General features: G+C 45.6%; 1 protein-coding gene across 1 annotated transcript; it reads right to left on the bottom strand.

Moving 5' to 3' along the window:
• Window positions 1-432: 432 nt before the first annotated feature.
• Window positions 433-26,746, bottom strand: GDPD3 (glycerophosphodiester phosphodiesterase domain containing 3). The gene is made up of 11 exons (XM_077447399.1): window positions 26,162-26,746; window positions 22,128-22,724; window positions 20,384-20,426; window positions 14,632-14,767; window positions 14,454-14,499; window positions 7,500-7,618; window positions 7,205-7,294; window positions 6,784-6,917; window positions 6,538-6,597; window positions 1,259-1,310; window positions 433-701 (listed from the first exon to the last, which is right to left on the bottom strand). Exons 2-11 carry the CDS (start codon window positions 22,264-22,266, stop codon window positions 510-512), a joined length of 1,011 nt encoding a protein of 336 aa, XP_077303525.1. The 5' UTR covers window positions 22,267-22,724; window positions 26,162-26,746; the 3' UTR covers window positions 433-509.
• Window positions 26,747-27,766: the final 1,020 nt, after the last annotated feature.

Genomic DNA, 27,766 nt, shown 5'->3' on the forward strand with positions numbered 1-27,766 from the left:
CATAATGGGCACAGCAGGTGTACAGACCTGGAAACTCAGCACAGGGATGGTGGGAACCTTTCATAATGGGCACAGAAGGTGTACAGACCTGGAAACTCAGCACAGGGATGGTGGGAGCCCCTCATAATGGGCACAGAAGGTGTAAAGACCCGGAAACTCAGCAAAGTAATGGTGGGAACCCCTCACAATGGGCACAGCAGGTGTACAGACCTGGGAACTCAGCACAGGGATGGTGAGAACCCCTCATAATGGGCACAGCAGGTGTACATATCTGGGAACTCAGCACAGAGATCTCAAACTAGAGCCCCTGAGAGATAGAAGCCTGATTGGTGGCTCAGGGGATAATGCAGTCAGCACTTAACCCAAAAGGGACATCCTGTTCGCAGGTTGTCAGGAAGTGACCTCAGCCACACAGACGGCCAAAACTGTCACTTTATTGGAAAACTAGAAGCAATTTATTGATAAAGCTCCGTATTTACAAAACACAAGCAGTAGCAGCACTGTGTCCCTCAGAATCGATGTTGTTGCTGCTCTTCTTCTGCTGCAGGCTCTTGAGTTTCCGGGGCCCGGGCCCTCTGCCCCCCTTCATATTTCTGTAGAAAGCGGTGCAGTTTAGAGGGGTAATCTGTCATAACGCCGGTGACCCCGTAATCAAAGGCTCGCTGGAAATCCGACTCCTGGTTCAATACCCAGAGGTAGACCTGTAGAGATGGGAGAGAGATTGTTTATTGACTGTCTGCATTAACCACAGCAACCAATCAGCTCTTAGATGTCACTTCTTTAGTCAATCTGACTTGCTGCGGCTTCTAATGCACATTGTGAGAAGCTCACAGTGTGCGGTGAAATCAGAGGAAGTCATTTCAGTGCAGGAGAGGAACCGGTAGAAATGTGCAAGACTGAAGGGAAGACCCAGATGTCAGATTTCATTTTTTGCCTCGTATTGCCCCCCCCCCCCCCCCGGGATGACGGCTCTGTGCACACATCTGTGCCAGCTCAATGTTCATGGTTATGCTCTGTGCAGACCCTTCCAACGCAGGCCTTGGATGACCAGTAATAATTAACTAGAATACTCCATTGCTCAATGATCGGTTCCTTCCTCTGACATAGATATGCAGGCATTTCCAAAGCCATCCATTATCAGCTTTGATCTTGTGTCTAGGGGTAGCCCAACATTTATAAATGTTTTCACACCTGAATTCAATAGGAAAATGTGTGAAAACTTTTATAAATGGGCCCCTTGGTGTCCTCCTCTCCTTACCTGAATCCCCCGGGCTTGTAGGTGCTTGAAGAGACCTTTCCTCATCATTAATCTGCAAAAGAGGTAAACATGGTTCTCTCATTACTTTATCATAGTACACATTACTACACACAGCACTACTACAACTGTAGATGTTCTTTACCCAAGTACACAGGTAGAATAGAGGGAAGGACGGCTGATTGCTATCCATGACTGGAGATGAATGGAGATCCAACCAACCATATTAGGCAGAGGTCTCCAAACTGTGGCCCTTTTCTTGCATTTATCTGGGCCTTGGGGCACTATTTCCTTCACTGACACCAACAAAGGGGCACAGTTCCTCCCAATGATACCAACAATGGGGTGCAATCAGACCAATGATGGGGGCACAATACCTCCCTATGACACAAATGATGGGTCACAATTCCTACCAATGACACCAATGATCGGGGCACAGTTCGTCCCAATTATACTAACAATGGGGTGCATTGACACCAATGATGGGGCACAGTTCCTCCCAATGATATTAATGGGCACTATTCCTCCCAATGATACCAATAATGACACCAATAATGGGGCACAGTTTCCAATGATACAAACAATAGGACACTAGTCTTCCCAATGCCACCAGTAATGGGGCACAATTCCTCCCAATGACACAACCAATGGGGCACTATTCTTCCCAATGACACCAACAATGGGGCACAGTTCCCAATGATACAAACAATGGGGCACTATTCTTCCCAATGTCACCAATAATAGGGCACAATTTCTCCCAATGACACAACTGGTGGGGCACTATTCTTCCCAATGACACAACCGATGGGGCACTATTCTTCCAAATGACACAACCCAAGGGGGACTATTCTTTCAAATGACACAACCCAAGGGGGACTATTCTTTCCAATGACACCAAGAATGGGGCACAGTTCTCAATGATACAAACAATGGGGCACTATTCTTCCCAATGTCACCAATAATGGGGCACAATTCCTCCCAATGACACAATCGATGGGGCACTATTCTTCCCAATGGCACCAAAAATGGGGCACAGTTCCCAATGATACAAACAATAGGGCACTATTCTTACCAATGTCACCAATAATGAGGTACAATTCCTCCCATTGACACAACCAGTGGGACACTATACTTCCCAATGACACAACCGATGGGGCACTATTCTTCCCAATGACACCAACAATGGTGCACAATTCCCAATGATACAAACAATGGGGCACTATTCTTCCCAATGTCACCAATAAGGGGGCACAATTACTCCCAATGACATAACCGATGGGGCAGTATTCTTCCCAATAACACCAACAATGGGGCCCAATTACTCCAATGATAGGGCATAATTCCATTTACTGACACAAACAATGGGGCACGATTCCTCTCATTGACACCAAAGATGGGGCATTCTTTACTCCAACTAATGCTGGGAAATTTTCTACTCCTGATGACCACAGTCCGGCCCCCCCAAAAGTCGGAAGGACAGTAAACTGGCTCTTTATTTAAGAAGTTTAGAGACCTCTACTTTAAAGCTTTCACATGACAACAGGACAGGCAGACCCAACCAGGCTCAGGCCCCAGTCCAGTAGGGGCGTACCTGCCTGTACCCCTGTATTGACATCCCTGTCCATAACCAATAAATCTACAAATACAAAATCATTGAGAGAGCAGCAAAGATTTTATGCTTATGCTACTTCAACCCGGGTGATACTTTGATGAGTTTCCGAGGATATTTCTCAGTTTGAATGGAAAAGGAATAAAGTTGTCAGTTTGTAAAAGTCTGGTTCAATGTGTGTTCAATGTAATTGGATCATGTGTGCTAGATCTGACTCATGTTTCTTTATTTGATCTTTCAAAGCATGCAAAAAAAAAGGGAAAGGAAAATGAATCTATTTGATCATAATTTAGAATAAACTGAAAAATAAGCAGCAAATGTGTATAGCTAAAACAAAAGAAAGAAATAAAAGCCCTGAAATGTGATCCGTATTTCCTATTACATTTGAAAGGTTGATGCAGAGTTGGTTGTGTGTGATCAGTGTTATCTTTCGTTAAGCTTTGTCTTACCCGAGTGTATATATATGTACAGTATACAATCATCTGCTGTGTACAGACCAATAAATATATATTTTCTAAAACTGTGTTTTATTCCTTTACTGGCTAGGCAACCAGACAGAATCGATTTTAAAGGTTTTCCCATATTTTTCTAATTGATCACAATGCTCCAGGCAAACACATCCACCACGGCCGGGGCTTCCCGGGATCTGCATTCTGCCCTCCTGGTATACAAATTCATAGGCCACACTACGCTGTATTTATTTTTTATTTTTTTTCTAAACTGCAACAAGCTTTATTGATGTCAGATTAGGTGAGACAAACTCTTTCTTCCCCGTCAGACGTGACTCTGCTCCTGATGCATTTCACCTAGCGGGCTTAAGCATAGAGAGTCAGAAATCAGTGATCTTATAGGTGGCCTCCTATGAGTAAACCCATATGATCAATTGCGTCAGCGGGTGCCATCACAACTGATGCATTTCACCCAATGGGCTTAAACTGGAAGTCCGGATTCATATTATCTAAACTTAAACCTGCTCCCAGCCCCATTCTATATAAGTCCTATACTAACTATACTGTAAAGTAAAACTGTTTCTACTCATCTATACTGAGGGTACTCCGGTCCAGTCACTTGATTTTCCCGGGGCCGGCTTCAGTGAAGAGAAGAGAAGAGATCGCCGACAATGGCGGCAGTGCCTGTGTGGTGACGTCACCCATAGATTTACTATGGGGCATCTGTTGTCTGCTGTCCCTCCTCCCATGAAACCCGCACTGGGATACAATCATTTAACTGGACTGGAGCGCCCTGAGAATAAGTAAGTACAGACATCTTTCAATTACAGCAGCGGTCTCCAAACTGATGCCCTTTGCTTGCCTTTATCCGGCCCTTAGGGCACTATTGCATCCACTGAAACCAACAATTGGGCACTAGTTCTCCCACTGACATCAATGATAAGGCAGAATTCCTTCCAATGAAACCAACAATGGGGCAGAATTTTTTCATTGACACCAAGGATAAGGCAGAATTCCTTCCATTACACTGACGATGGGGCAAAATTTCTTCCATTACACTGACGATGGGGTAGAATTTCTTCCATTGAACACAATGATGGGGCAGAATTTTTTCATTGACACCAAGGATAGGGCAGAATTCCTTCCATTACACTCACGATGGGGCATCATTTCTTCCATTGAACACAATGATGGGGCAGAAGTCCTTTCATTGACACCAATGATGGGGCACTATTCCTCCCACTGACACCACAGAGGGTATTGTTTACTGCCACTGAACGCCAGGACATTTTCTACTCCCACTGGCCCTAGTCTGCCCCCCTAAAGTCTGAAGAACAGTAAACTGGCCCCTAATGCTGCGTACACACGACCGGACTTTTCGATGGACTTGGTCCAGCGGACAATCCGACGGACTTTGCAGCTGACTTTCAAATGAACGGACTTGGCCCCACACGATCACTCCAATGATCACATGATAACGTAGAATAAGGAAGTTCATAGCCAGTAGCCAATAGCTGCCCTAGCATTGGTTTTAGTCCATCGGACTAGCACACAGACGAACGGATTGTCCGCTAAAAGCCGAGTCCGGTGGACAAATTTGAAGCCAGTCCTATTTCTAGGTCCGCCGGACTTTTGGGAAGAAAAAGTCCGCTGGAGCCCAAACACGATCAAATTGTCCGACAGACAAGAACGATCGTGTGTACGTGGCATAAGTTTGGAGACCCCTGTTTTACAGGATAGTTACTAGAATTTAGAATAGGGGTGGGAGAAGGTTTAAGATGAGATAGTATTTTCCTGGATTTCTACATTAAACATAAGAGGTGATTAAGTTCATCAATTGTCTTCTATGAGGTGTACGGCTTTTTGATAGCGACAAACATAATTATGTGAAAGAAGGATTGTGCAGATCAAGCAGTCGCATACTGGAGGCTGCGCTAAGACACAGGCGTCACGGAGGAGCACAGGGTCCACTGGAGTCAGTAGATGACATGAGATGCTCTGGGGTTGCCACCTCATCCCTTTAAACCTGAACACACATTAATTACACGGGTTCTGTGGCTGATTAAGGTGGTAATTAAACTCACTTGGTGCCCTATCTGCATTAAATTAGCCTCAAAACCTGTGTAATTCATATGTGTTCAGGTTTAAAGGGATGGGGTGGCAACCCTACCTATAACAATGGATAATCAAGGGTGTCACGGAGTCATGGGGCACAGATGAGTCACTGGATAACACTGGATGCAAAGAGTTGTCTTAGAATCATGGGGAAAAAAAACACAGCTGCAAGGAATCCCTGGATGACTTTGGATACAGAGTCATGTGACACACGTGAATCATTGGATGATCACATTTAGACGCTCAAGGGTTTCATGGAGTCATTTGGGGTACACAGGTGTCAATGGATGACACTTGGATGCTCAGGGATGTACTGAGCCCACTAGGAGTCATGGGGTACTCAGAGGCTGGATGGGAGGGCCAAGGAGGTATGAGGAAACAGGTGCCTATGGCAAGGTTTAGCTGTAGCATGTCAACGCAAAGTCTCGAAATTTCAGGTGGCGAGTGAGTGGTAGCGGCACAGGCAGTGCTGACAATTGCATGCTGAAGAGGAGACCAGGTTCTGGATTCCCAGAGAGGGGAGTGTGATGGTTGGGATGTTAAATTTGCCATGAAATTAAAACACCCAGAAAAAATGTTTTGAGCTAAAAAGTCAGCACACTCACATTAGCACCATTTGGGGCTTAGTAAGTGAACTATCATGGGGAGGAAGGGACAGCTGATTAAACTGTATGACCCACAGTCTGCGGGCATCTGACCATCACACCTATATGAGCTTGTTGGACATTTTCTTTCAAGTCCCCCATCCCTACCCTTTTGGTATAACATCTCTTGCCACTCTGGAAGCCTCCACTCTTCTGGGAAGGCTTTCCACAAGATTTCAGAATGTGTCGGTGGGAACATTTGTAAAGGTCAAGGTACTGATGTTGGACCTGAGTCGCATTGCATTGCTATTCATCCCAAAGGTGTTCAGTAGGGTTGAGGTTGGGGCACAACCCATCTGAACCACTAGAGTTCCTTCACACCAAACTGATCAAACCATGTCTTTGTGGAGCTGCCTTTGTATACCAGAATTCAACAATTCGGAGGCGGCAGGGAGTCCACATACTGTCCATACAGAGCACATGTCAGGTATTGTATACTAAGTTGATTACACGGCGTGCACTTACTTGTCCTGCAGAAGGACCAGAAACCGGTTCCTCATGAGCTGATTGTGGGGGAAATACGTCCTGTGATGAGACAAGTGTTAGTACCGAGACCTGTTTATCCTGTTAATACAACACAATGGTCTGAATCTGGCCATTGCAAGGGGAGACGGCCCAGTGCTGGTGTCTGTCTACGGCAGGTACTTGCCAATGGACAGGAAACCCCCATACCCAGGGAATGGACCACTAGAGATGATAGCTCAGACTGACCTGTTTATAATGGACGGCATGTAGGTTTCCACCACGGACTCTGGCAACGGCACGAAGGGAAGGAGACCAGTATAGTAGAGGACAAGGAGGATGATCCCTCGACGGGGTGTGAACATGAAGGGCATGTCGGAGTTCTGGAGACGAAAAGACGAGGATGAGACAAGGAGGACAGGAGATAAGGGAGAGAGTGCAAATAAAATTGGGAATAGTCGGGGGGGATCGTGGGCGGGGTTCTGTTTGGTATTTTTTCTTAAACTACCAAACCTAAGAAGCCCGGTATAGTAATCTGGGCTCACAACCCAACCAATTATTGGCCAGTGATTACATGGAAGTGTTTTGGGTGGATGTGGGGATGAAGGTTGGGGGGGGGGGTGGTGGTTGGGGGGTCTGTTTGGTAGTTTTTCTTAAGACAATTCTTTACCTCCTCCCGACATTTCTTCATGACTGGATCGCTGGTACTGGCCCAGATTGTCCTTTCTGTCCTCTGGTACTTCTTCACCAGGTCTGAGACCTACAGGAGCACAGTATAGCTGCATTACATATTCTGACCACACAGTGGCGCAGTGACCACACTAAGGTGCGGGTTCACATCTGGTTCGCAGCATTTTATATGCACCTTTTTAGGTGCAGTACTTTTGAACTCTATATAACGTGCTTTTTTTTCCAATGCGCACAAAAGGTGTGAACAGAGGCTTAACACTTTATTCATTAAGTACCTTTTTAATCAGCTCATCGCAGTCTCGCTTTATCTCTATGTTGATGGGTTTCTCTGGGAATCTCTGAAAGACTTCCTCCAGCAGCGGCATTTGACGATCGTGTCCTAAAGACATGTGACCTGAAACACACAAACATGTGACTGTTCTGCCGGCAGTACTGGCGCAGGTCATGTGACTTCTCATCAACTGCCACTGAGTCCTAAGTTGTCCTGTATAGTAATCCGGTTGGTCACATCCCATCCAATCATTGAACAGTGATTGGATGGGACAATGCGAGGGGCTTACAGAAAATAAATAGAGACCATCTTCGATCACGACCAGCCCCAACATTGGCCAGCAACAGCTATATGACTGGCCAATGGGAGGCGATAAGGAGTGACTGTGACTTATGATCCCCTATATGTGTGTGTTGCGTACATCACAGTAGCCATTACACACAATACACCTCACCCAAGCCCATGGAGCCCAGTATACAATTTCTAGCTCAGTTACCTCTAATGCAATTATACAGTTTAACCACTTCAGCTCCGGACCAATAAATACCTTAAGGACCAGAGGTCTTTTTGCAATTTCGCACTGCGCTGCTTTAACTGGTAATTGCGCGGTCATGCAATATTGCACCCAAACGAAATTTGCGTCCTTTTCTTCCCACAAATAGAGCTTTCTTTTGATGGTATTTGATTGCCTCTGCGATTTTTTTTTTTGCGATATAAATGGAAAAAGAGCGAAAATTTTGAAAAAAAAAGATATTTTCTTCTTTTTGTTATAAGAAAAATCGAATAAACTAAATTTTAGTCATACATTGAGGGCAAAATTTATTCAGCCACATGTCTTTAGTAAAAAAAATGTCAATAAGCGTATATTTTTTGGTTTGCGCAAAAGTTATAGCGTCTACAAACTAGAGTACATTTTCTGGAATTTACACAGCTTTTAATTTATGACTGCCGATCTCATTTCTTGAGGTTCTAAAATGGCAGGGCAGTACAAATCCCCCCCAAATGACCCCATTTTGGAAAGTAGACACCCCAAGGAAATTGCTGATGGGTATGTTGAGCCCATTGAATATTTATTTTTTTTGTCCTAAGGGATTGAATAATGACAAAAAAAAAAAAAAAAAATTTTTTTTTACAAAAAGTTGTCACTAAATGATATATTGCTCACACATGCCATGGTTATATGTGGAATTGCACCCCAAAATATATTCCGCTACTTCTCCCGAGTATGGGGATACCACATGTGTGGGACTTTTTGGGAGTCTAGTCGCGCACGGCACCCCGAAAACCAATCACCACCTTCAAGATTTCTAAGGGTGCAAATTTTTGATTTAACTCCTCACTACCTATCACAGTTTCGAAGGCCATAAAATGCCAAAATAGCACAAAACCCCCCAAAATGACCCCATTTTGGAAAGTAGACACCCCAAGCTATTTACTGAGAGGCATGTTGAGTCCATGGAATATTTTATATTTTGCCACAAGTTGCGGGAATATTACAAACTTTTTTTTTTTGCACCAAGTTGTCACTAAATGATATATTGCTCACACATGCTATGGGCATATGTGAAATGACACCCCAAAATACATTCTGCTGCTTCTCCTGAGTACGGGGATACCACATGTGTGGGACTTTTTGGGAGTCTAGTCGCGCACGGCACCCCGAAAACCAATCACCACCTTCAGGATTTCTAAGGGTGCAAATTTTTGATTTAACTCCTCACTACCTATCACAGTTTCGAAGTCCATAAAATGCCAAAATAGCACAAAACCCCCCCAAATGACCCCATTTTGGAAAGTAGACACCCCAAGCTATTTACTGAGAGGCATGTTGAGTCCATGGAATATTTTATATTTTGCCAAAAGTTGCGGGAATATTACAAACTTTTTTTTTTTTGCACAAAGTTGTCACTAAATGATATATTGCTCACACATGCTATGGGCAGAAGTCAAATTACACCCCAAAATAAATTCTGCTGCTTCTCCCGAGTACGGGGATACCACATGTGGGGGACTTTTTGGGAGCCTAGCCACGTACGGGACCCCGAAAACCAAGCACTGCCTTCCGGATTTGAATATAAAATGCTACCAAAAAACCTGTTAGCGATGGCAGGGATCAGGCCTGACTCTGCGATCGCTGCAGTTATGTGTTTAGTGTTTTGTAAGTGACAGTGATCGATCGATACTGCACTTGGGTGGGCTGGGCAGAGGGGCAAAACGCAGGTGCCAGCAGGTATTTGGGCTGATCCCGCTAACAATGCGTTTTTTTGGAACCCTAAACTGCTGGGGACGCTAGTATAGATCTGATCAGATCAGATATTGATCTGTTCAGATTCTATACCACTACGGGAGGTGTATGCTTTGCGTGTGGGTGTTAGCGGTACTGGCACTAACCTAGCGCTGCCTGGGGCGACGCAGACCCTGACCCTAAAACCTAATTGATATCACCCGCCGGGTGATCAGGGGGTTAAACCTTTATTGGGTAATAAATGGTGGGTGCCCTGATGCTATAAAAAACAAACTAACCAGAGTCACCCGTAACACTTATACGGTGATCAGTGGTGAAAGGGTTAACTAGGAGCAATCAGGGGGTTCAAATTTTTATTAGGTAGTATATGGGGGTCCCTGGCGCTATATAAAAACCTGACGGGGAACCTAAATAACTAACTGGCTAACCAGCGTCACCAGTGACACTTATACTGTGATCGCTGGTGAAAGGGGGTGAAAGGGTTAACTAGCAGCAATCAGGGGGTTAAAACCATTATTGGGTAGTATATCGGGGTACCTAGCGCTATAAAAACCTGGCGGTGAACCTAAAAAAATAACTAGCTACCTAGCGACACTAGCGACACTGATGCAGCGTTCAGAAAAATTATCGCTTAGTGACACTGGCAAAAGGGGGTGAAAGGGTTAACTAGCGGAAATCAGGGGGTTAAAACCATTATTGGGTAGTATATCGGGGTACCTAGCGCTATAAAAACCTGGCGGTGAACCTAAAAAAATAACTAGCTACCTAGCGACTGTAGCGACACTAATGCAGCGATCAGAAAAACGATCGCTTAGTGACACTGGCAAAAGGGGGTGAAAGGGTTAACTAGCGGCAATCAGGGGGTTAAACCCATTATTGGGTAGTATATCGGGGTACCTAGCGATATAAAAACCTGGCGGTGAACCTAAAAAAATAACTAGCTACCTAGCGACACATGCAGCGATCAGAAAAATTATCGCTTAGTGACACTGGCAAAAGGGGGTGAAAGGGTTAACTCTAGGGGCAATCAGGGGGTTAAATCTTTATTGGGGGGTGATAGGGGGCTACCCTGGACCTAACACTAACTGTCCTGACAGTTTTTACTGTCACAACTGACACTGAATGCATTGATCAGTAAAGAAATGATCAATGCAATCAGTGACACTGTGACTGGGGGGGGAGGGGGGGCGGATCGGGGGGCAATCGGGGGGGGGGATCGGGGGGGGGTTTGTGTGCCTGTGTGTACCTACATGTCAGTGTAGTGTTGGTGCACACTTACTTTTACTCTTCTCCTCGTAGTCCGGTCAAAAAGACCGCCCGAGGAGAATGACATCACTTCCTCCTTCCTGTGTAAACAATACACAGGGGAGGAAGCTTCTCATTGGCCAGGAGCGATCCAGAGGGGGTGGCCGAAAACCAACGGCCATCCCCTCATCACGGAGCGCTCCTGGACCGAATCGGACCGCCGTAACCAGCGGGAGGGGGTCCGATCGGACCCCCCACCCGCTGGAAGGAAATCACGTAGATGTACGTGATTGTGCCTGCCTGTGCCATTGTGCTGACGTACATTGGCAATACGGCGGTCCTCAAGTGGTTAAGGGGCTCATTTAGTCTTTGCATTTTTTTTTTTTGCACACATGTTTAACCATTTAAGGACCTGAAGGATTTACCCCCTTAATGACCAGGCCATTTTTTGTGATACGACACTGTGTCGATTTAACTGACAATTTCGCGGCCGTGCGATGTTGCACCCAACCAAAATTTATGTCCTTTTTTTCCCCCCCACAAATAGAGCTTTCTTTTGGTGGTATTTGATCACCTCTGCATTTTTTTATTTTTTGCGCTATAGACAAAAAAAGAGCGACAATTTTGAAAAAAATTACTCTTTTTGCTATAATAAATATCCCCCCCCCCACAAAAAAAAAATAACAAAAATGTCTTCCACGGTTTAGGCCGATACGTATTCTTCTACATATTTTTGGTAAAAAAAAATCACAATAAGCGTTTATTGATTGGTTTGCGCAAAAGTTTTAGCGTCTACAAAATAGTGGATAGATTTATGGCATTTTTATTATAATTTTTTTTACTAGTAATGGCGGTGATCTGCGATTTTTAGCGGGACTGCGACATTGCGGTGCACAGATCGGAAACCTAACTGACATTTTTTACACTTTTTTTGGGAACCAGTGACATTATTACAGTATACAGTGCTAAAAATATGAACTACTATTGTACTAATGACAATGGCAAGGAAGGGGTTACACACCAGGGGCGATCAAAGGGGTTAAATGTGTTCCCTGCAGGTGTTTTCTAACTGTATAGGGGGCGGGGGGGGGGGGTGGGCTGCCTGGGGCAACACACAGATCCGTCTTCCTGCATAGCAGAAACCTGTGCGATCTCAGGCTGATCCCCATTCTGTCACTTGCGGGGAATGATCGCGGGTGGCCGGCGGACATCGAGTCCACCCCACCTCACCCCAGCTGATTGGCTCCTCCCTCCCCCCGGGCCAGTGCGCGTCCACAAAATACAGTTCCCTAAACGATGTACAATGACGGCGACTCGCCTGCGGCTGGTCGGCAAGTGGTTAAAAAACGATTTTAGGCCTGAAGATAGCATTAAACCCCAAAATCGTTATATAATTTCTGAAAGCATTAAAGAATAAAATAGTGGTAGATTGAAGTTTTTTAATGTCACACAATATTACAGCAAAGGTCTCGGGAACGCAAAATTTCAGTAAAAAAAAATACACCAAAATTATTTTAGGCCACACAAATGCAATAAAGTACCACATTTTTTGGGGGTAAGATATAAAAGCCGAGGTTGCTCGGAATAAATAGATACCCAACATGTCAAACCTTAAATTTGCATGGGCCTGTGAAATGGCAACAAGCTCCAGTACCCTATATTTTCTATGGGCAATGCTTTAAAAGCTCCCTATAGTATACTTGTTCTTACATGCGACTTTTAAACTCCGCCTCCGTGTGGGCAAACCACACGCTTGTCATGTTTACTCTAAAATTCTATAAATATATTGAAACAGAAAAGACCCCTATATGTCATCAGATCAGTTTAGTGTTACGGAGAGGTTTTGATGCATATGCAACATGTGTATTGCAATAAATGTTTTCATGTGTAGGTGCCCCTCCCCCCCCCCCCCGATGCATGCTTTTACTATATATGCTTGGGTGTAACTTGAATTTTTTACAATTGTCCACTCGTCATTATACTGTGGCAGGTCGGCTCGTCCCCGCTCCTCTCCTGTACATACTGCCCCCATCATACCCTTCACACTCCTCTCCTGTACATACTGCCCCCATCATACCCTCCGCACTCCTCTCTTGTACATACTGCCCCCATCATACCCTCTGCACTTCTCTCCTGTACATACTGCCCCCATCATACCCTCTGCACTCTCCTCTCCTGTACATACTGCCCCCATCATACCCTCTGCACTCCTCTCCTGTACATACTTCCCCCATCATACCCTCTACACTCCTCTCCTGTACATACTGCCCCCATCATACCCTCCGCACTCCTCTCTTGTACATACTGCCCCCATCATACCCTCTGCACTTCTCTCCTGTACATACTGGCCCATCATACCCTCCGCACTCCTCTCCTGTACATACTGCACCCATCATACCCTTTGCACTCCTCTCCTGTACATACTGCCCCATCATACCCTCCACACTCCTCTCCTGTACATACTGCACCCATCATACTCTCCGCACTCCTCTCCTGTACATATTGCCCCCATCATATCCTCTGCACTCTCCTCTCCCGTACATACTGCCCCCATCATACCCTTCACACTCCTCTCCTGTAAATACTGCCCCATCATACCCTCCGCACTCCTCTCCTGTACATACTGCCCCATCATACCCTCCACACTCCTCTCCTGTACACACTGCCCCCATCATACCCTTCGCACTCCTCTCCTGTGCATCCTGCACCCATCATACTCTCCCCACTCCTCTCCTGTACATACTGCACCCATCATACCCTCCGCACTCCTCTCCTGTACATACTGCCCCCATCATACCCTCCACACTCCTCTCCTGTAAATACTGCACCCATCATACCCTCCACACTCCTCTCCTGTAAATACTGCACCCATCATACCCTCTGCACTCCTCTCCTGTACATACTGCACCCATCATACTCTCCGCACTCCTCTCCTGTACATATTGCCCCCATCATACCCTCCGCACTCCTCTCCTGTACATACTGCCCCCATCATACCCTCCGCACTCCTCTCCTGCACATACTGCACCCATCATCCCCTCCACACTCCTCTCCTGTACATACTGCCCCCATCATATCCTCCGCACTCCTCTCCTGTACATACTGCACCCATCATACTCTCCGCACTCCTCTCCTGTACATACTGCCCCCCATCATACCCTCCGCACTCCTCTCCTATACATACTGCACCCATCATACCCTCCGCACTCCTCTCCTGTACATACTGCCCCCATCATACCCTCCACACTCCTCTCCTGTACATACTGCCCCCATCATACCCTCCACACTCTTCTCCTGTACATACTGCCCCCATCATACCCTCCACACTCTTCTCCTGTACATACTGCCCCCATCTGAAGTGGTTATACATTTCAGTCCAGGAGGGGAGCCGGTACAACTGTGCAAGACTGAGGGGAAGGATGGAGGTCAGATTTAAATGCAGTCCATAGGAGGGCAGTCAGGACTTACCTGGGAAAAATGTCACCTCCAGAGTCTCCTTATACTGCGGAAGATCCTGAAGGGAAAGGAAGAGAATATATACATTACAGGAAGGTCACTGACCTCTATCACCAACAACAAAAGGTGTACAGCCCTACGGGATCAGACAATCTATAGAAATACACCGGTCCCGTCACCTGGTCATTACCTCGTATTTGACGTCACATATGTTGACATCGTGTCCACTCTGCCGCAGCAAATTGTCGTCATGTGACACCACAACCTGCCCGTCCTTGGTCAGGTGACAGTCCAGCTCCAAGAGGTCCGTGTGATTGGCTGTGGCACTGCGGCGGCAGAAAAAGTTTAACCAATTACAGAGGTGCGTCTGAAAATGACCCCACTCCACACCTCTCTAAACTACAGGCAAAGTACAATAGTCTATTATATGGAGTGAAGAAGGAGAAGGGGGATTGTTGCGGTGCTTACAGACAATAACGGAAACCATTTATTTAAAAAGGGTAAATCATTTTAATGAGAATAAAGTGTACAGGGACCAGGAATATGTAATGTGTGTGCAGGGGCCAGGAATATGTAATGTACAGTGTGCAGGGGTCAGGAATATGTAAGGTACAGTGTGCAGGGGTCAGGAATATGTAAGGTACAGTGTGCAGGGGCCAGCAAAATGTAACGTACAGTGTGCAGGGGCCAGCAATATGTAATGTACAGCGTGCAGGCGCCAGCAATATGTAACGTACAGTGTGCAGGGGCCAGCAATATTTAATGTACAGTGTGCAGGGGCCAGGAATATGTAACGTACAGTGTGCAGGGGCCAGGAATATGTAATCTACAGTGCGCAGGGGTCAGGAATATGTAATGTACAGTGCGCAGGGGCAGTGTAATCAGTGTATCTGCCGTCTTAACATTAAGCCACACCCCGCTGACGCATTTCACCCCGATAGGGCTTATTCATAGAGGTTACCAGAGTCTGCTGACAAGTTAAAGCAGGCCACGGGGAACTGCTGTAAAGTTACAAGCAACGGTTAGAGATTTCTGCATGTTAGAATTTTTTAAACGTTATAATCACTAATTATCCAACTTGTCCTGCCCAGTTCCAGTCGAGTGTCCTGGATCTCCAACCTCCTGCAAGGTTCTCCTCTTTGCACTCGTGTTACATGGGCCTCACAGCCACAGGATTTCCAGAATCCCAGAGTGATGTAGAACATGATTCTGTAATTACGGTGGTAACCGGTAACTCCTGTCATTACATAAGTGCGGTTTACAAACCTTCACTCATTTGTTTCTGCCTTGGGTATTGGCAATGCTTTCATGTCACACATCCCAACGCCTCCCTGAGCATGTTCAGCCTTGTCATTACCTGACTGAAACCCAACGAGGAAATCGGCCACCACTCAACCCCCCATCATCTGTGTGCTACAGAGGTGCTAGCCCTTGTATATACGGTCGGAAATTCCGACCACAAATTCCGCCGGATTTTTTCCGATGGATTTTGTCCGAAACTGGTGTTGCATACACACGATCGTTCGGAACGTGATGACGTTCGTTCGTTCCGATGGGACTACGTTCAGCCTAGTAGCCAATAGCTTTGCTCTCGTACTTTGATCTGAGCAGGCGTGGCACTTTGTCCTATCGGAAATTCTCTACAAACGATTGGAAAAAGTCAGATCGGATTTTGCTGTCGGAAAATTTGAGATCCTGCTCTCAAATTTTTTCTAACGGAAAAAGTCAGATAGAGCCCACACACGATCGGATTTTCCAACAATATAATCCGATCGGACCGTTTCCATCGGAATTTACAACCGTGTGTACAAGGGCTAAAGGAGGAGAATTAGAAGAATGCCCCTTAGATTGGTGGTTAGTGGAAAGGATATCCCTTATACCGGTGGTCAGAATGTCCCTTACATTGGTGATCAGTGGGAAGAATGTCCCTTACTTTGGTGGTTAGTGGGAAAATATCCCTTACATTGGTGGTCAGTGAGAAAATACCCCTTACATTGGTGATCAGTGGGAAAATACCCCTTACATTGGTGGTCAGTGAGAAAATACCCCTTACATTGGTGGTCAGTGGGAAAATACCCCTTACATTGGTGGTCAGTGAGAAAATACCCCTTACATCGGTGGTCAGTAGGAAAATACCCCTTACATTGGTAGTCAGTGAGAAAATACCCCTTACATTGGTGATCAGTGGGAAAATACCCCTTACATTGGTGGTCAGTGAGAAAATACCCCTTACATTGGTGGTCAGTGGGAAAATACCCCTTACATCGGTGGTCAGTGAGAAAATACCCCTTACATCGGTGGTCAGTGAGAAAATACCGCTTACATTGGTGGTCAGTGGGAAAATACCCCTTACATTGGTGGTCAGTGAGAAAATACCCCTTACATCGGTGGTCAGTGGGAAAATACCCCTTACTTTGGTGGTCAGTGGGAAAATACCCCTTACATTGGTGGTCAGTGGGAAGAGTTGTGGCCAGCGGGAAGAGTTGTGGCCAGCAGGAAGAATGCCCCTTGCATTGGTGGTCAATGGGAAGAACTCCCCTTTACAGATAGCTAAAAGGAGGATAATTGGTGTCATTGGTTACATTTCGAAGAGGCAGAAATTGCTCATTGCTCAAGGAAGCCCTAGCAGCCTGTGGAGGAACCCTGGGTGAGAAAGGCCGTGTAAAGGAAGGCGGTAAAGATAGTCATGTTGCTCAGTCCATACAGATGACACCAAGCTATGCAGTGGAATAACGTCCTTAACAGGATGTCTTCAACTTACAAGCCGACCTCAATGCTCTGTCTAATATGTGGCAAATGAGGTTGAATGTTGATAAATGTAAAGTTTTGCACTTGGGGGCTAAGAATATGCATGCATCATACATGCTAGGGGGAGTACAACTGGGGGGATCCATAGTGGAAAAGGATCTGTTTTTTTTTTGTAGATAATAAGCTCAATAATAACATGCAATGCCAAGCTGCGGATTCCAAAGCGAGCAAAGTCCTTTCTTGTATTAAGAGAGGTATGGACTCCAGAGAGAGAGATATCATTTTGCCCCTGTTCAAATCATTAGTAAGGGTCTATTGGTGCTGGCTGCTGGGGAACTATTGTTGCTGGAGGTGATCTATTTTTACAGGGGAAGAGACTTTTGTTGCTGGGGAGGTAAGTTGTCGCTGGTGGGGGATCTATTATTGCTGGGGGGGGGGCTTGTATGCTATTGGGAGAAAATTGTTTCTGGGAGACATCTACTGTTGAGGGAGAGGTCTATTGTTGCTAGCTATTCAGAGTCTATTATTGCTGGGGGTGCTCCATTGTTTCTGGATATAGGAGATCTATTTTACTTCCTATCATTAACAAATTACATACAAATTACTTAGCACCACAAATTGATACTTGGTTCTGTATACATTACTGAGAGGTGGGTAGGGGGTGGAACCAAGGAACAGTGCTCGGAGGTGGGACCAAGGAATGGTGCTCAGAGGTGGGTAGGGGGTGGAATCAAGGAAAGGTGCTCGGAGGTGGGTAGGGGGTGGAACCAAGGAATGGTGCTCAGGGGTGGGTAGGGAGTAGAACCAAGGAATGGTGCTCAGAGGTGGGTAGGGAGTGGAACCAAGGAATGGTGCTCAGAGGTGGGTAGGGAGTGGAACCAAGGAAAGGTGCTCAGAGGTTGGTAGGGAGTGGAACCAAGGAAAGGTGCTCAGAGGTTGGTAGGAGTGGAACCAAGGAATGGTGTTCAGGGGTGGGTAGGGAGTGGAACCAAGGAAAGGTGCTCAGAGGTGGGTAGGGAGTGGAACAAAGAAATGGTGCTCGGAGGTGGGTAGGGAGTGGAACCAAGGAATGGTGCTCGGAGGTGGGTAGGGAGTGGAACCAAGGAATGGTGCTTGGAGGTGGGTAGGGGGTGGAATCAAGGAAAGATGCTCGGAGGTGGGTAGGGAGTGGAACCAAGGAATGGTGCTCAGAGGTGGGTAGGGAGTGGAACCAAGGAAAGGTGCTCAGAGGTTGGTAGGGAGTGGAACCAAGGAATGGTGCTCAGAGGTGGGTAGGGAATGGAACCAAGGAATGGTGCTCGGAGGTGGGTAGGGAGTGTAACCAAGGAATGGTGCTCAGAGGTGGGTAGGGAGTGGAACCAAGGAAAGGTGCTCAGAGGTGGGTGGGAAGTGGAACCAAGGAATGGTGCTCAGAGGTGGGTAGGGAGTGGAACCAAGGAATGGTGCTCGGAGGTGGGTAGGGGGTGGAACCAAGGAATGGTGCTCGGAGGTGGGTAGGGAGTGGAACCAAGGAATGGTGCTCAGAGGTGGGTAGGGAGTGGAACCAAGGAATGGTGCTCGGAGGTGGGTAGGGGGTGGAACCATGGAATGGTGCTCGGAGGTGGGTAGGGAGTGGAACAAAGGAATGGTGCTCGGAGGTGGGTAGGGAGTGGAACCAAGGAATGGTGCTCGGAGGTGGGTAGGGAGTGGAACCAAGGAATGGTGCTTGGAGGTGGGTAGGGAGTGGAACCAAGGAATGGTGCTCAGAGGTGGGTAGAGGGTGGAACCAAGGAATGCTGCTCGGAGGTGGGAAGGGGGTGGAACCAAGGAATGGTGCTCGGAGGTGGGTAGAGGGTAGAATCAAGGAATGGTGCTTGGAGGTGGGTAGGGAGTGGAACCAAGGAATGGTGCTCAGAGGTGAGTAGAGGGTGGAACCAAGGAATGCTGCTCGGAGGTGGGAAGGGGGTGGAACCAAGGAATGGTGCTCGGAGGTGGGTGGAGGGTGGAATCAATGAATGGTGCTTGGAGGTGGGTAGGGGGTGGAACCAAGGAATGGTGCTCAGAGGGGGGTAGGGGGTGGAACCAAGGAATGGTGCTCAGAGGTTGACACAAAAGGTGACTTGGCAGGAGGGAGTTCCTGCACCTATTCTCTGCTAACATTTATAGGCAACGCTGATCCAGGGAATATCCGGTTGCCTCTCAGGGGATCAGGAAGGAATTTTTGCCCTGCTGAAGCAAATTGGATCATGCTTTGCCGGGGGGATTTTTTGTCTTCCTCTGGATCAACTGTGGGTGAAGAATTGAGTATATGGAGGTTTTCTATTTGTGTGTGTGTGTTTTTTTTTCTCACTGTGGGTTGGACTGGATGGACTTCTGTCTTTTTTCAATCAGATTAACTATGTATGCTGCCAGTTATGACAACGTGGTCATACAACATCATCCAACCAGGAATGGGTAAAATCAATGTGCCCTGTGCCTTATTGACCGTAGCTGCCTTTGGTGAGTTGATGGTACGCTGACATAACGGAGCATGGCCATTGTCTATATATGGTGGAAAAACCTTTATCTTGGGGCAATGAGGACATTTAGTAAGTGCTCTGCATCTAATCAAAATGTTCTTCTGGAGGGCAATATTGGGGATCAGTGGGGTACGTCATTATGTGACATTCAACCCAACCCAGGAGGATGCAGGGGGAATACTTGAACACATCAAGAGATCTAGCCTCAAAGGTAGACCTTATGATGAGATAATAAAAAATAAAATCAGTTTATCAAAGACTTGAAACTGTCCCTACTACCCTATAACAACCCATTGGAATCTGAGATCGACTTTCTCATATGGTATGTTGTCTGTGACCTGTTTGGGTAGTTACCTTCACTTCCTGTGGCATTCTGTCACCGCAAAAATATGGCTGAAGTTTTTCTAGTCACAATCTGATTGGTTGCTCTGGGCCATGGTTGTTACTCAAGAAGTTTGATTACAAAACAGGACTTGGTGGTGGTAACATATTATACACATGAACATATTATACACATGGACATATTATACACATGAACATATTATACACATGGACATATTATACACATGGACATATTATACACATGGACATATTATACACATGGACATATTATACACATGGACATATTATACACATGGACATATTATACACATGGACATATTATACACATGGACAGGTCAACCATGGCAGACCCACTTGTCAAACGCTCCTATGGTGTTCTCGATCCTCTCTCCGGCTCCTGGAAGACACACATAGAATAATTCCAAGGTCAGTTTAATCTCAATAAATCTTTGTGAATCGAGTTCTATTTATTTTATCATTTACATATCATGCTTTCTTATTGTCCTATAGATATGGTCTCTGCTGTGCTCCTTGTATACAAGTCAACCTGCAAAAATACTAGATCCAGAAGAATAATACTGGACTGTATTGCTGGCTTGAACGTGGTAATCACTTTTTATCATACCTTTCCTAAGCCCTTGCTGAAGAGCATATGTGCTATATTGTCAGAAGTATTGGGACGCCTGCCTTTACACGCACGTACATGAACTTTAATAGCATCCCAGTCTTAGTCGGTAGGGTACAATATTGAGTCGGCCCACCCTCTGCAGCTATAACAGCTTCAACTCTTCTGGGAAGGCCGTCCACAAGGTTTAGGAGTGTGTCTATGGGAATGTTTGACCATTCTTCCAGAAATGCATTTGTGAGGTCAGGCACTGATGTTGGACGAGAAGGCCTGGCTTGCAGTCTCTGCTCTAACTCATCCCAAAGGTGTTCTATCGGGTTGAGGCACTGATTCTGTGCAGGCCTGTCAAGTTCCTCCACCCCAAACTTGCTCATCCATGTCTTTATGGACTTTGCTTTGTGCACTGATGCGCAGTCATGTTGTAACAGGAAGGGGCCGTCCCCAAACTGTTCCCACAAAGCTGGAAGCATGAAATTGTCCAAAATGTTTTGGCATGCTGTCACCTTAGGAGGTTCCCTTCACTGGAACTAGGGGGCCAAGCCCAACCCCTGATAAACAACACCTCACCATAATCTACCCTCCATCAAATGATTTGGACCAGTGCACAAAGCAAGGTCCATAAAGATATGAATGAACAAGATTGGGGTGGAGGGACTTGACTGGCCTGCACAGAGTCCGGACCTCACCCCCTATAGAACACCTTTGGGATGAATTAGAGCAGAAACTGCAAGCCAGGGCTTCTCCTACCGTTTCAAAGCCTGACCTGCACTTCTGGAAGAATGGTCAAACATTCCCATAGACACACTTCTAAACCTTGTGGACGGCCTTCCCAGAAGAGTTGAAGCTTTTATAGCTGCAAAGGGTGGGCCAACTCAATATTGAACCCTATGGGCTAAGGCTGGGATGCCATTAAAGTTCATGTGTGTGTAAAGGCAGGCGTCACAATACTTCTGGTAACATGGTGTGTGTATATATAATATATATATATACACACACACACAATATTACCAAGAGTATTGGGATATATATATATATATATATATATATATATATATATATATATATATCCCAAACTTTTGGTAATATCGTGTGTGTGTGTGTGTGTGTGTGTATACACACACACACACACACACACACACACACACACACACACACTTTAAAGGTATCCTTAGAGGGGGGTGAAGTTGCTGACCTTCTTCTGAAAATGCCAGTGCTTGCTCTAAGTTGCTGACCCAAAGTACTGGACACAGAGGGTCAGCATGACAGCCAGGTATTTAGCATTTTCAGGAGAAGTCATGCCATCCTTATATTTCCCAGAAATTTTAATGGCACATGTAATGAATGGCTGACCCCACAGGCACTTTCCATGACTGTTACAATTGACAGAGCTCCTTGACGTTTCTCTTTTCGGTGTAGAGGAGTAAGTGAAGACCCCCCCCCACCCCACCTACCTGTGGCTAGATGTGTACTCACCTCCTCGGTGGGATATATGCCGGCAATAGAAGGGTAGCCTCTTCTTCCGGTGCAGAATGTGAGGATTCTTTAGGAGGTAATAGGAGGTGGCCGCGTAGCCCCCCAGAACTGGCACCAGGTAGTATAATGAGGGCAGCATGACGTCAGGTGCTCGGTGGGGGTTGATGACGGGATGACAGGGGGAGATCTCCAGAGGTGGGGGTTGATGATGGGATGACAGGGGGAGATCTCCAGAGGTGGGGGTTGATGATGGGATGACAGGGGGAGATCTCCAGAGGTGGGGGTTGATGATAGGATGACAGGGGGAGATCTCCAGAGGTGGGGGTTGATGATGGGATGACAGGGGGAGATCTCCAGAGGTGGGGGTTGATGATAGGATGACAGGGGGAGATCTCCAGAGGTGGGGGTTGATGACGAGATGACAGGGGGGGATCTCCAGAGGTGGGGGTTGATGATAGGACGACAGGGGGAGATCTCCAGGCAAGCAGCGGGGAGGCTCCGATTGGATCCTGGCAGGGAGACGGTCTCAGCAATGATGCAGAGGAAAATAATCATTAATTGGAGCTGCAGGGTGGATCTGTGGAGGAGACGCAGCGGCTGACGGAGAGAACAGAAGATGGAGGCAGGTTAGATGTGCCAGCAGTTAACCCCTGCCTGCCCACCACTCTGTCCCCTTGATGTCCCCTTCACTTGTCACTCTGCCTGTAATACTGGCTCTGCCTCATTCCCTCCTCCGCCCCCGTCACAGTCACTGGACTGGAACACTGCCTAGGACAAACATGGCAAAGCGGTGTTTTTCTGGTTTTTTATTTCTTATCGGAAATTAAATAGAATTAGACCGCTGTGCATTGAGGCGGCGCCCTCTTATAATATTGTGCATCATGTTTAATCATCACGGAATTATTTTTGCAAATCACAAAAAAATTTAAAATTAAAAAATGCAATTAACAAAACCAGATGCAAAATAATTCAAAGTACTTTAATAAAAAATGATATTTGCTGCATCGGTCTGTGCAGTGCTGTGATCATCGATAACGTCCGGAATGTCTGGGGAACTTGTTGACTCAAATCAGTCAAATTCCCATGGACATTTTGGCAGTTAGCTACTGTATATGGTTTTTCCAGCATGGATGGTATATTGGAGCCTATCTGATCTAAATTTTATGTATAAAAATCTGTGTACATATTGAAAAACATTTTAAAATCCTATTGATCATTTACCAACTTTTATTTTGTATATGTCATAAATATACACACACAGGCAGTATATACTCTAGATATAAGGAGATATATAAAGTGGTGGCCAAAAGTTTTGAGAATAACACCAATATTAATTTTCACAAAGTCTGTTGTTGTTTTTAGATCTTTTTGTCAGATGTTCCTATGGTATACTGAAGTTTAATTACATGCATTTCATAAGTGTCAAAGGCTTTTATTGACAATTACATTAAGTTTATGCAAAAAGTCGCCTTCTTTTTTCAAGACCTCTGCAATTCACCCTGGATTGGTGTCAATCAACTTTTGGGACCGCATCCTGACTGATGACAGCCCATTCTTCAATAATTAATGCCGTGTACACACGACCGCACTTTCCGACAGTCTAGGTCCGACGGTCTTCCCGACGGACTTTCGGCGGACTTTCCGAACGAACGGACTTGGCCACACACAATCACACCAAAGTCCAATGGATTTGAACGCAATGGCGTATGACTGGACTAGAACAAGGAAGTTCATAGCCAGTAGCCAATAGCTGCCCTAGTGTCGGTTTTCATCCGTCGGACTAGCATACAGACGAACGGATTGTTCGACCGGACAAGAGTCCGTCGGAAAGATTTGAAACATGTTCTAAATCTAAAGTCCGTCTGCTTTTTCGACAGCAATGGTCCGATGAAGCCCACACATGGTCGAATTGTCCGACGGATTTGTTCCATTGGATCTTTGCTGACGAAAAGTCCGGCCGTGTGCACACGGCATAATGCTTGCAGTTTGTCAGAATTTGTGAGTTTTCTTTGTTCAGCCGTCTCTTGAGGATTGACCACAGGTTTTCAGTGGGATTAAGGTCTGGGGAGTTTCCTGGCCATGGACCCAAAATGGTGTTGTTGTTTAGTTCCCCAAGCCACTTAGTTATCACTTTTGCCTTATGGCAAGGTGCTCCATCATGCTGGAAAAGGCGTTGTTCCTCACCAAACAGTTTATGGATGGTTGGGAGATGTTGCTCTCAGAGGAAGTTTTTGTACCATTCTTTATTCATAGCTGTGTTCTTGGGCAAAATTGTGAGTGAGCCCATACCCTTGGCTAAAAAGCAACCCCACACATGAATGGTCTCAGAATGCTTTACTGTTGGCATGACACAGGACTGATGGCGTTCACTTTTTCTTCTCTGGACAAGGTTTTTTTCTGGATGACCCAAACAATCGGAAAGGGGATTCATCAGAGAAAATGACTTTACCCCAGTCCTCAGCAGTCCAATCCCTGTACCTTTTTCAGAATATCAGTCTGTCCCTCCACGTTTTTCCTGGAGAGAAGTGGCTTCTTTGCTGTCCTTCTCGACACCAGGCCATCCTCCAAAAGTCTTCGGCTCACTGTGCATGCAGATGCCCTCACACCTACCTGCTGCCATTCCCGAGCCAGCTCTGCACTGGTGGTGCCCCCATCCCTCAGCCGAATCAACTGTAGGAGACGCTTGCTGGACTTTCTTGAGCCACTCCCTGAAGCCTTCTTCACGAATGCAGTGGAAATGTTTTTTATGGGATTCATGGCAAAGAGGGACTTTGCAATTAACTACAATTCATCTCATCCCTCTTCATAACATTCTGGAGTATATGCAAATTGCCATCATAAAAACTGAGGCAGTAGACTTTGTTAAAATTAATAGTTGTATAATTCTCAAAACCTTTGGCCAGGGCTGTATATACAGTATATATATATATATATATATATATATATATATATATATATATACACACACACACACACACACACACTATATATATGTATATACAGTATAGATGGACACATCTCAGTACCAGAACAGAAGGTACCCAGTTATTAACATTATAATATTATCACTAATCACATGTTATAAGGATATATATATATATATATATATATATATATACACACACACACACACTATATATAAGTATATATACACACTATATATATATATATATATATATATATATATATATATATATATATATATATATATATATATCCTTATAACATGTGAGATTCAAGAAAAAATTCAAATATCAGTGACGGCATAATAAAATAATGTAAAACTGTAGATACTAAACTGAAATTATTAGCAATTAGAATGATGGCAACATACAGTAAATGAGTAAAAGGAGCATGGAAGGTTGATAATGGTTGTATTCATAGTACTGTTAATCTAGTAAGACTAGTAAAATATTCTTATTAGAATATTAGTGATAATATTATAATGTTAATAACTGGGTACCTTCTCTTCTGGTACTGAGATGTGTCCATCTATACTGTCCTAGCACTGGGGGCTACCTTCTCTTCTGGTACTGGGCTGTTTCCAGCCAAACTGCCCTGGCACTGGGGACCTTCTGTTTTGGTGCTGAGCTTTTTACATCTAGACTATCCTGGCACTGGGTACCTTCTATACTTGAACTGAGCTGTGTACATTTAGACAGTGCTGGCACTGGGTACCTTCTCTTTTGGTGCTGGGCTGTGTACATCTTGACTGTCCTGAAACAAATAACCTTCTCTTCTGATATTAGGTTGTGTACACCTAGACTGCCCTGGTTCTGGGTACTTTCTCTTTTGGTACTGGACTATGTACATTTATACCACCCTGGCATTGAGTACCTTCTTGTTTGGTACTGGGCTGTGTACATCAACTCTCCTGGCACTGGATACCTTCTCTTCTGGTACTGGGCTGTGTACATCTAGACTGTCCTGGCACTGGGCACCTTCTCTACTGTTATTGGTCTTGGCTGTGCACATCTATACTGTCCTGGCATTGGGCACCTTCTCTAATGATACTGTCCTGATACTGTCCTTACCTGGTATAAGTTGGCTCCTCTCTTGGCTCAAAAAAACAAGTTCCTCTCCTGGCACAGATTTCCAGTGCCTATATTGGTACAGAATTCCAGCTCCTTTGTGGGCACAGGGTTCCAGCTCTTCTCCTGGCACAGAATTCCAGCTCCTCTATTGGCACAAAATTACAGCTCTTCTCCTGGCACAAATTTCCAGCTCCTCTATTGGCACAGAATTCAAGCTCTTCTCCTGGCACAGATTTCCAGCTCCTCTCCTGGCAGAGTCCTTTTACGCTCTCTCTGGTCACAGCGTATCTGCCCTTGGTTCTTCTCTTGCTACAAAGCAGACTAGCCCCCTTCTCTTTGTCCTGGCACTCTGCTGTGCCATGTTTCTACTTGTTCTCTGGACTGGAAGGGAATTCTGAGCATCAGCAGAACAGAAGAACAGCAATCAGCAGTTTAAGGTCAGCAGTGTGTTGGCCCTGCAGAGGTTCCAGCACTGGACACCGACCTCTTCTGTGCTCACAGGGCTCAGGTGTGATTTCAAATCTGCTCTGCTGGGTTCCTGGGGCCACGTCTCATTATACCTGTACAGAAGCAAAGGCTGTTCCCAGGCAGCTGAGAAGTTAACTCCCTATCTCAGTTACAAAACACACCCACCTGCATTCTTGGGCAGGTATGTGCCCGTTCACCTGATCACACATGGACAGAACCTGTTTGGGTGGCAGCCTAGGGTCAGGGAGTTGTGGCTTTTTCCTGCCCATCCCCAGGGCAACCTGCAGATATCTATATGACAAGCTGGTATGGAGCATGTCATCAATTGTTACTGAATTAATACAGTTAGTTATAGGCAAACCCATCTAATTAACAGCATGTGCAGGTGCATGTATGAAAAAGTGTCTTTGGGTAATTTGGGTAAAATGTGTACCCATTCTGGAGATTTCCCATCATTTCCTGTCCTGGAGACATATTGCAGTAAAAGTTTTTTTTTATAGTTAGGTACACATGACTGCGGCTTTATTTAACTTCTTACCCTGGTGACGCAGGAGAAGAAATAGGGGAAGAAGTTGTGAGCAGGACAAAAAGGCAGGGACAGCAAACGAGCACAAACATAAGTTCCTCACGCAGCTAAAATGTTTTCACCCCCTAGGGCTGTGACAGCCTGTTTTGAAAGACTGAGATCTAAAGTGGTTGTAAAACTCAGACACGAAATATAAACAAAGCATATCTCTCTCTATAGTGTTTACTTGTCTCTGTCCAGTGCACTAAGTGTAATTTCTGTCTGCTGCTTCCTTCCTCTGCTATCAGCAAGAGTCACTTCAGTTTTCCTGACACCAAGAGAAAAATGGTGACAGGGGAGGGAGATCTTTTCCTGTGCGCTGTGTGAAAGGAGGGGAGTGTATAACTTTAGATCTCCACCCCCTTTTTTCTGACCACTCAAACAAGCTTTAAAAATTCTGGAACGGATATGGAGAAGAAAAGACTGCAGATAAGCCGAGTTAGACTTACCAGTAACTCCTTTTCTGAGAGTCTTCCAGGACAGTCCATGAGACCTAGGGTTTCTCCAATCAGGACAGGAAACACATGAAGTCCACCAGATAAAAGGCGGTCCTCCAGGCCTCCCCTTCAGTA

Source organism: Lithobates pipiens, unplaced genomic scaffold (assembly GCF_037356315.1).
Source record: "Lithobates pipiens isolate NorthernLeopardFrog02 unplaced genomic scaffold, aLitPip1_a1.2 Scaffold_22, whole genome shotgun sequence".
Taxonomy (NCBI): Eukaryota; Metazoa; Chordata; class Amphibia; order Anura; family Ranidae; genus Lithobates; species Lithobates pipiens.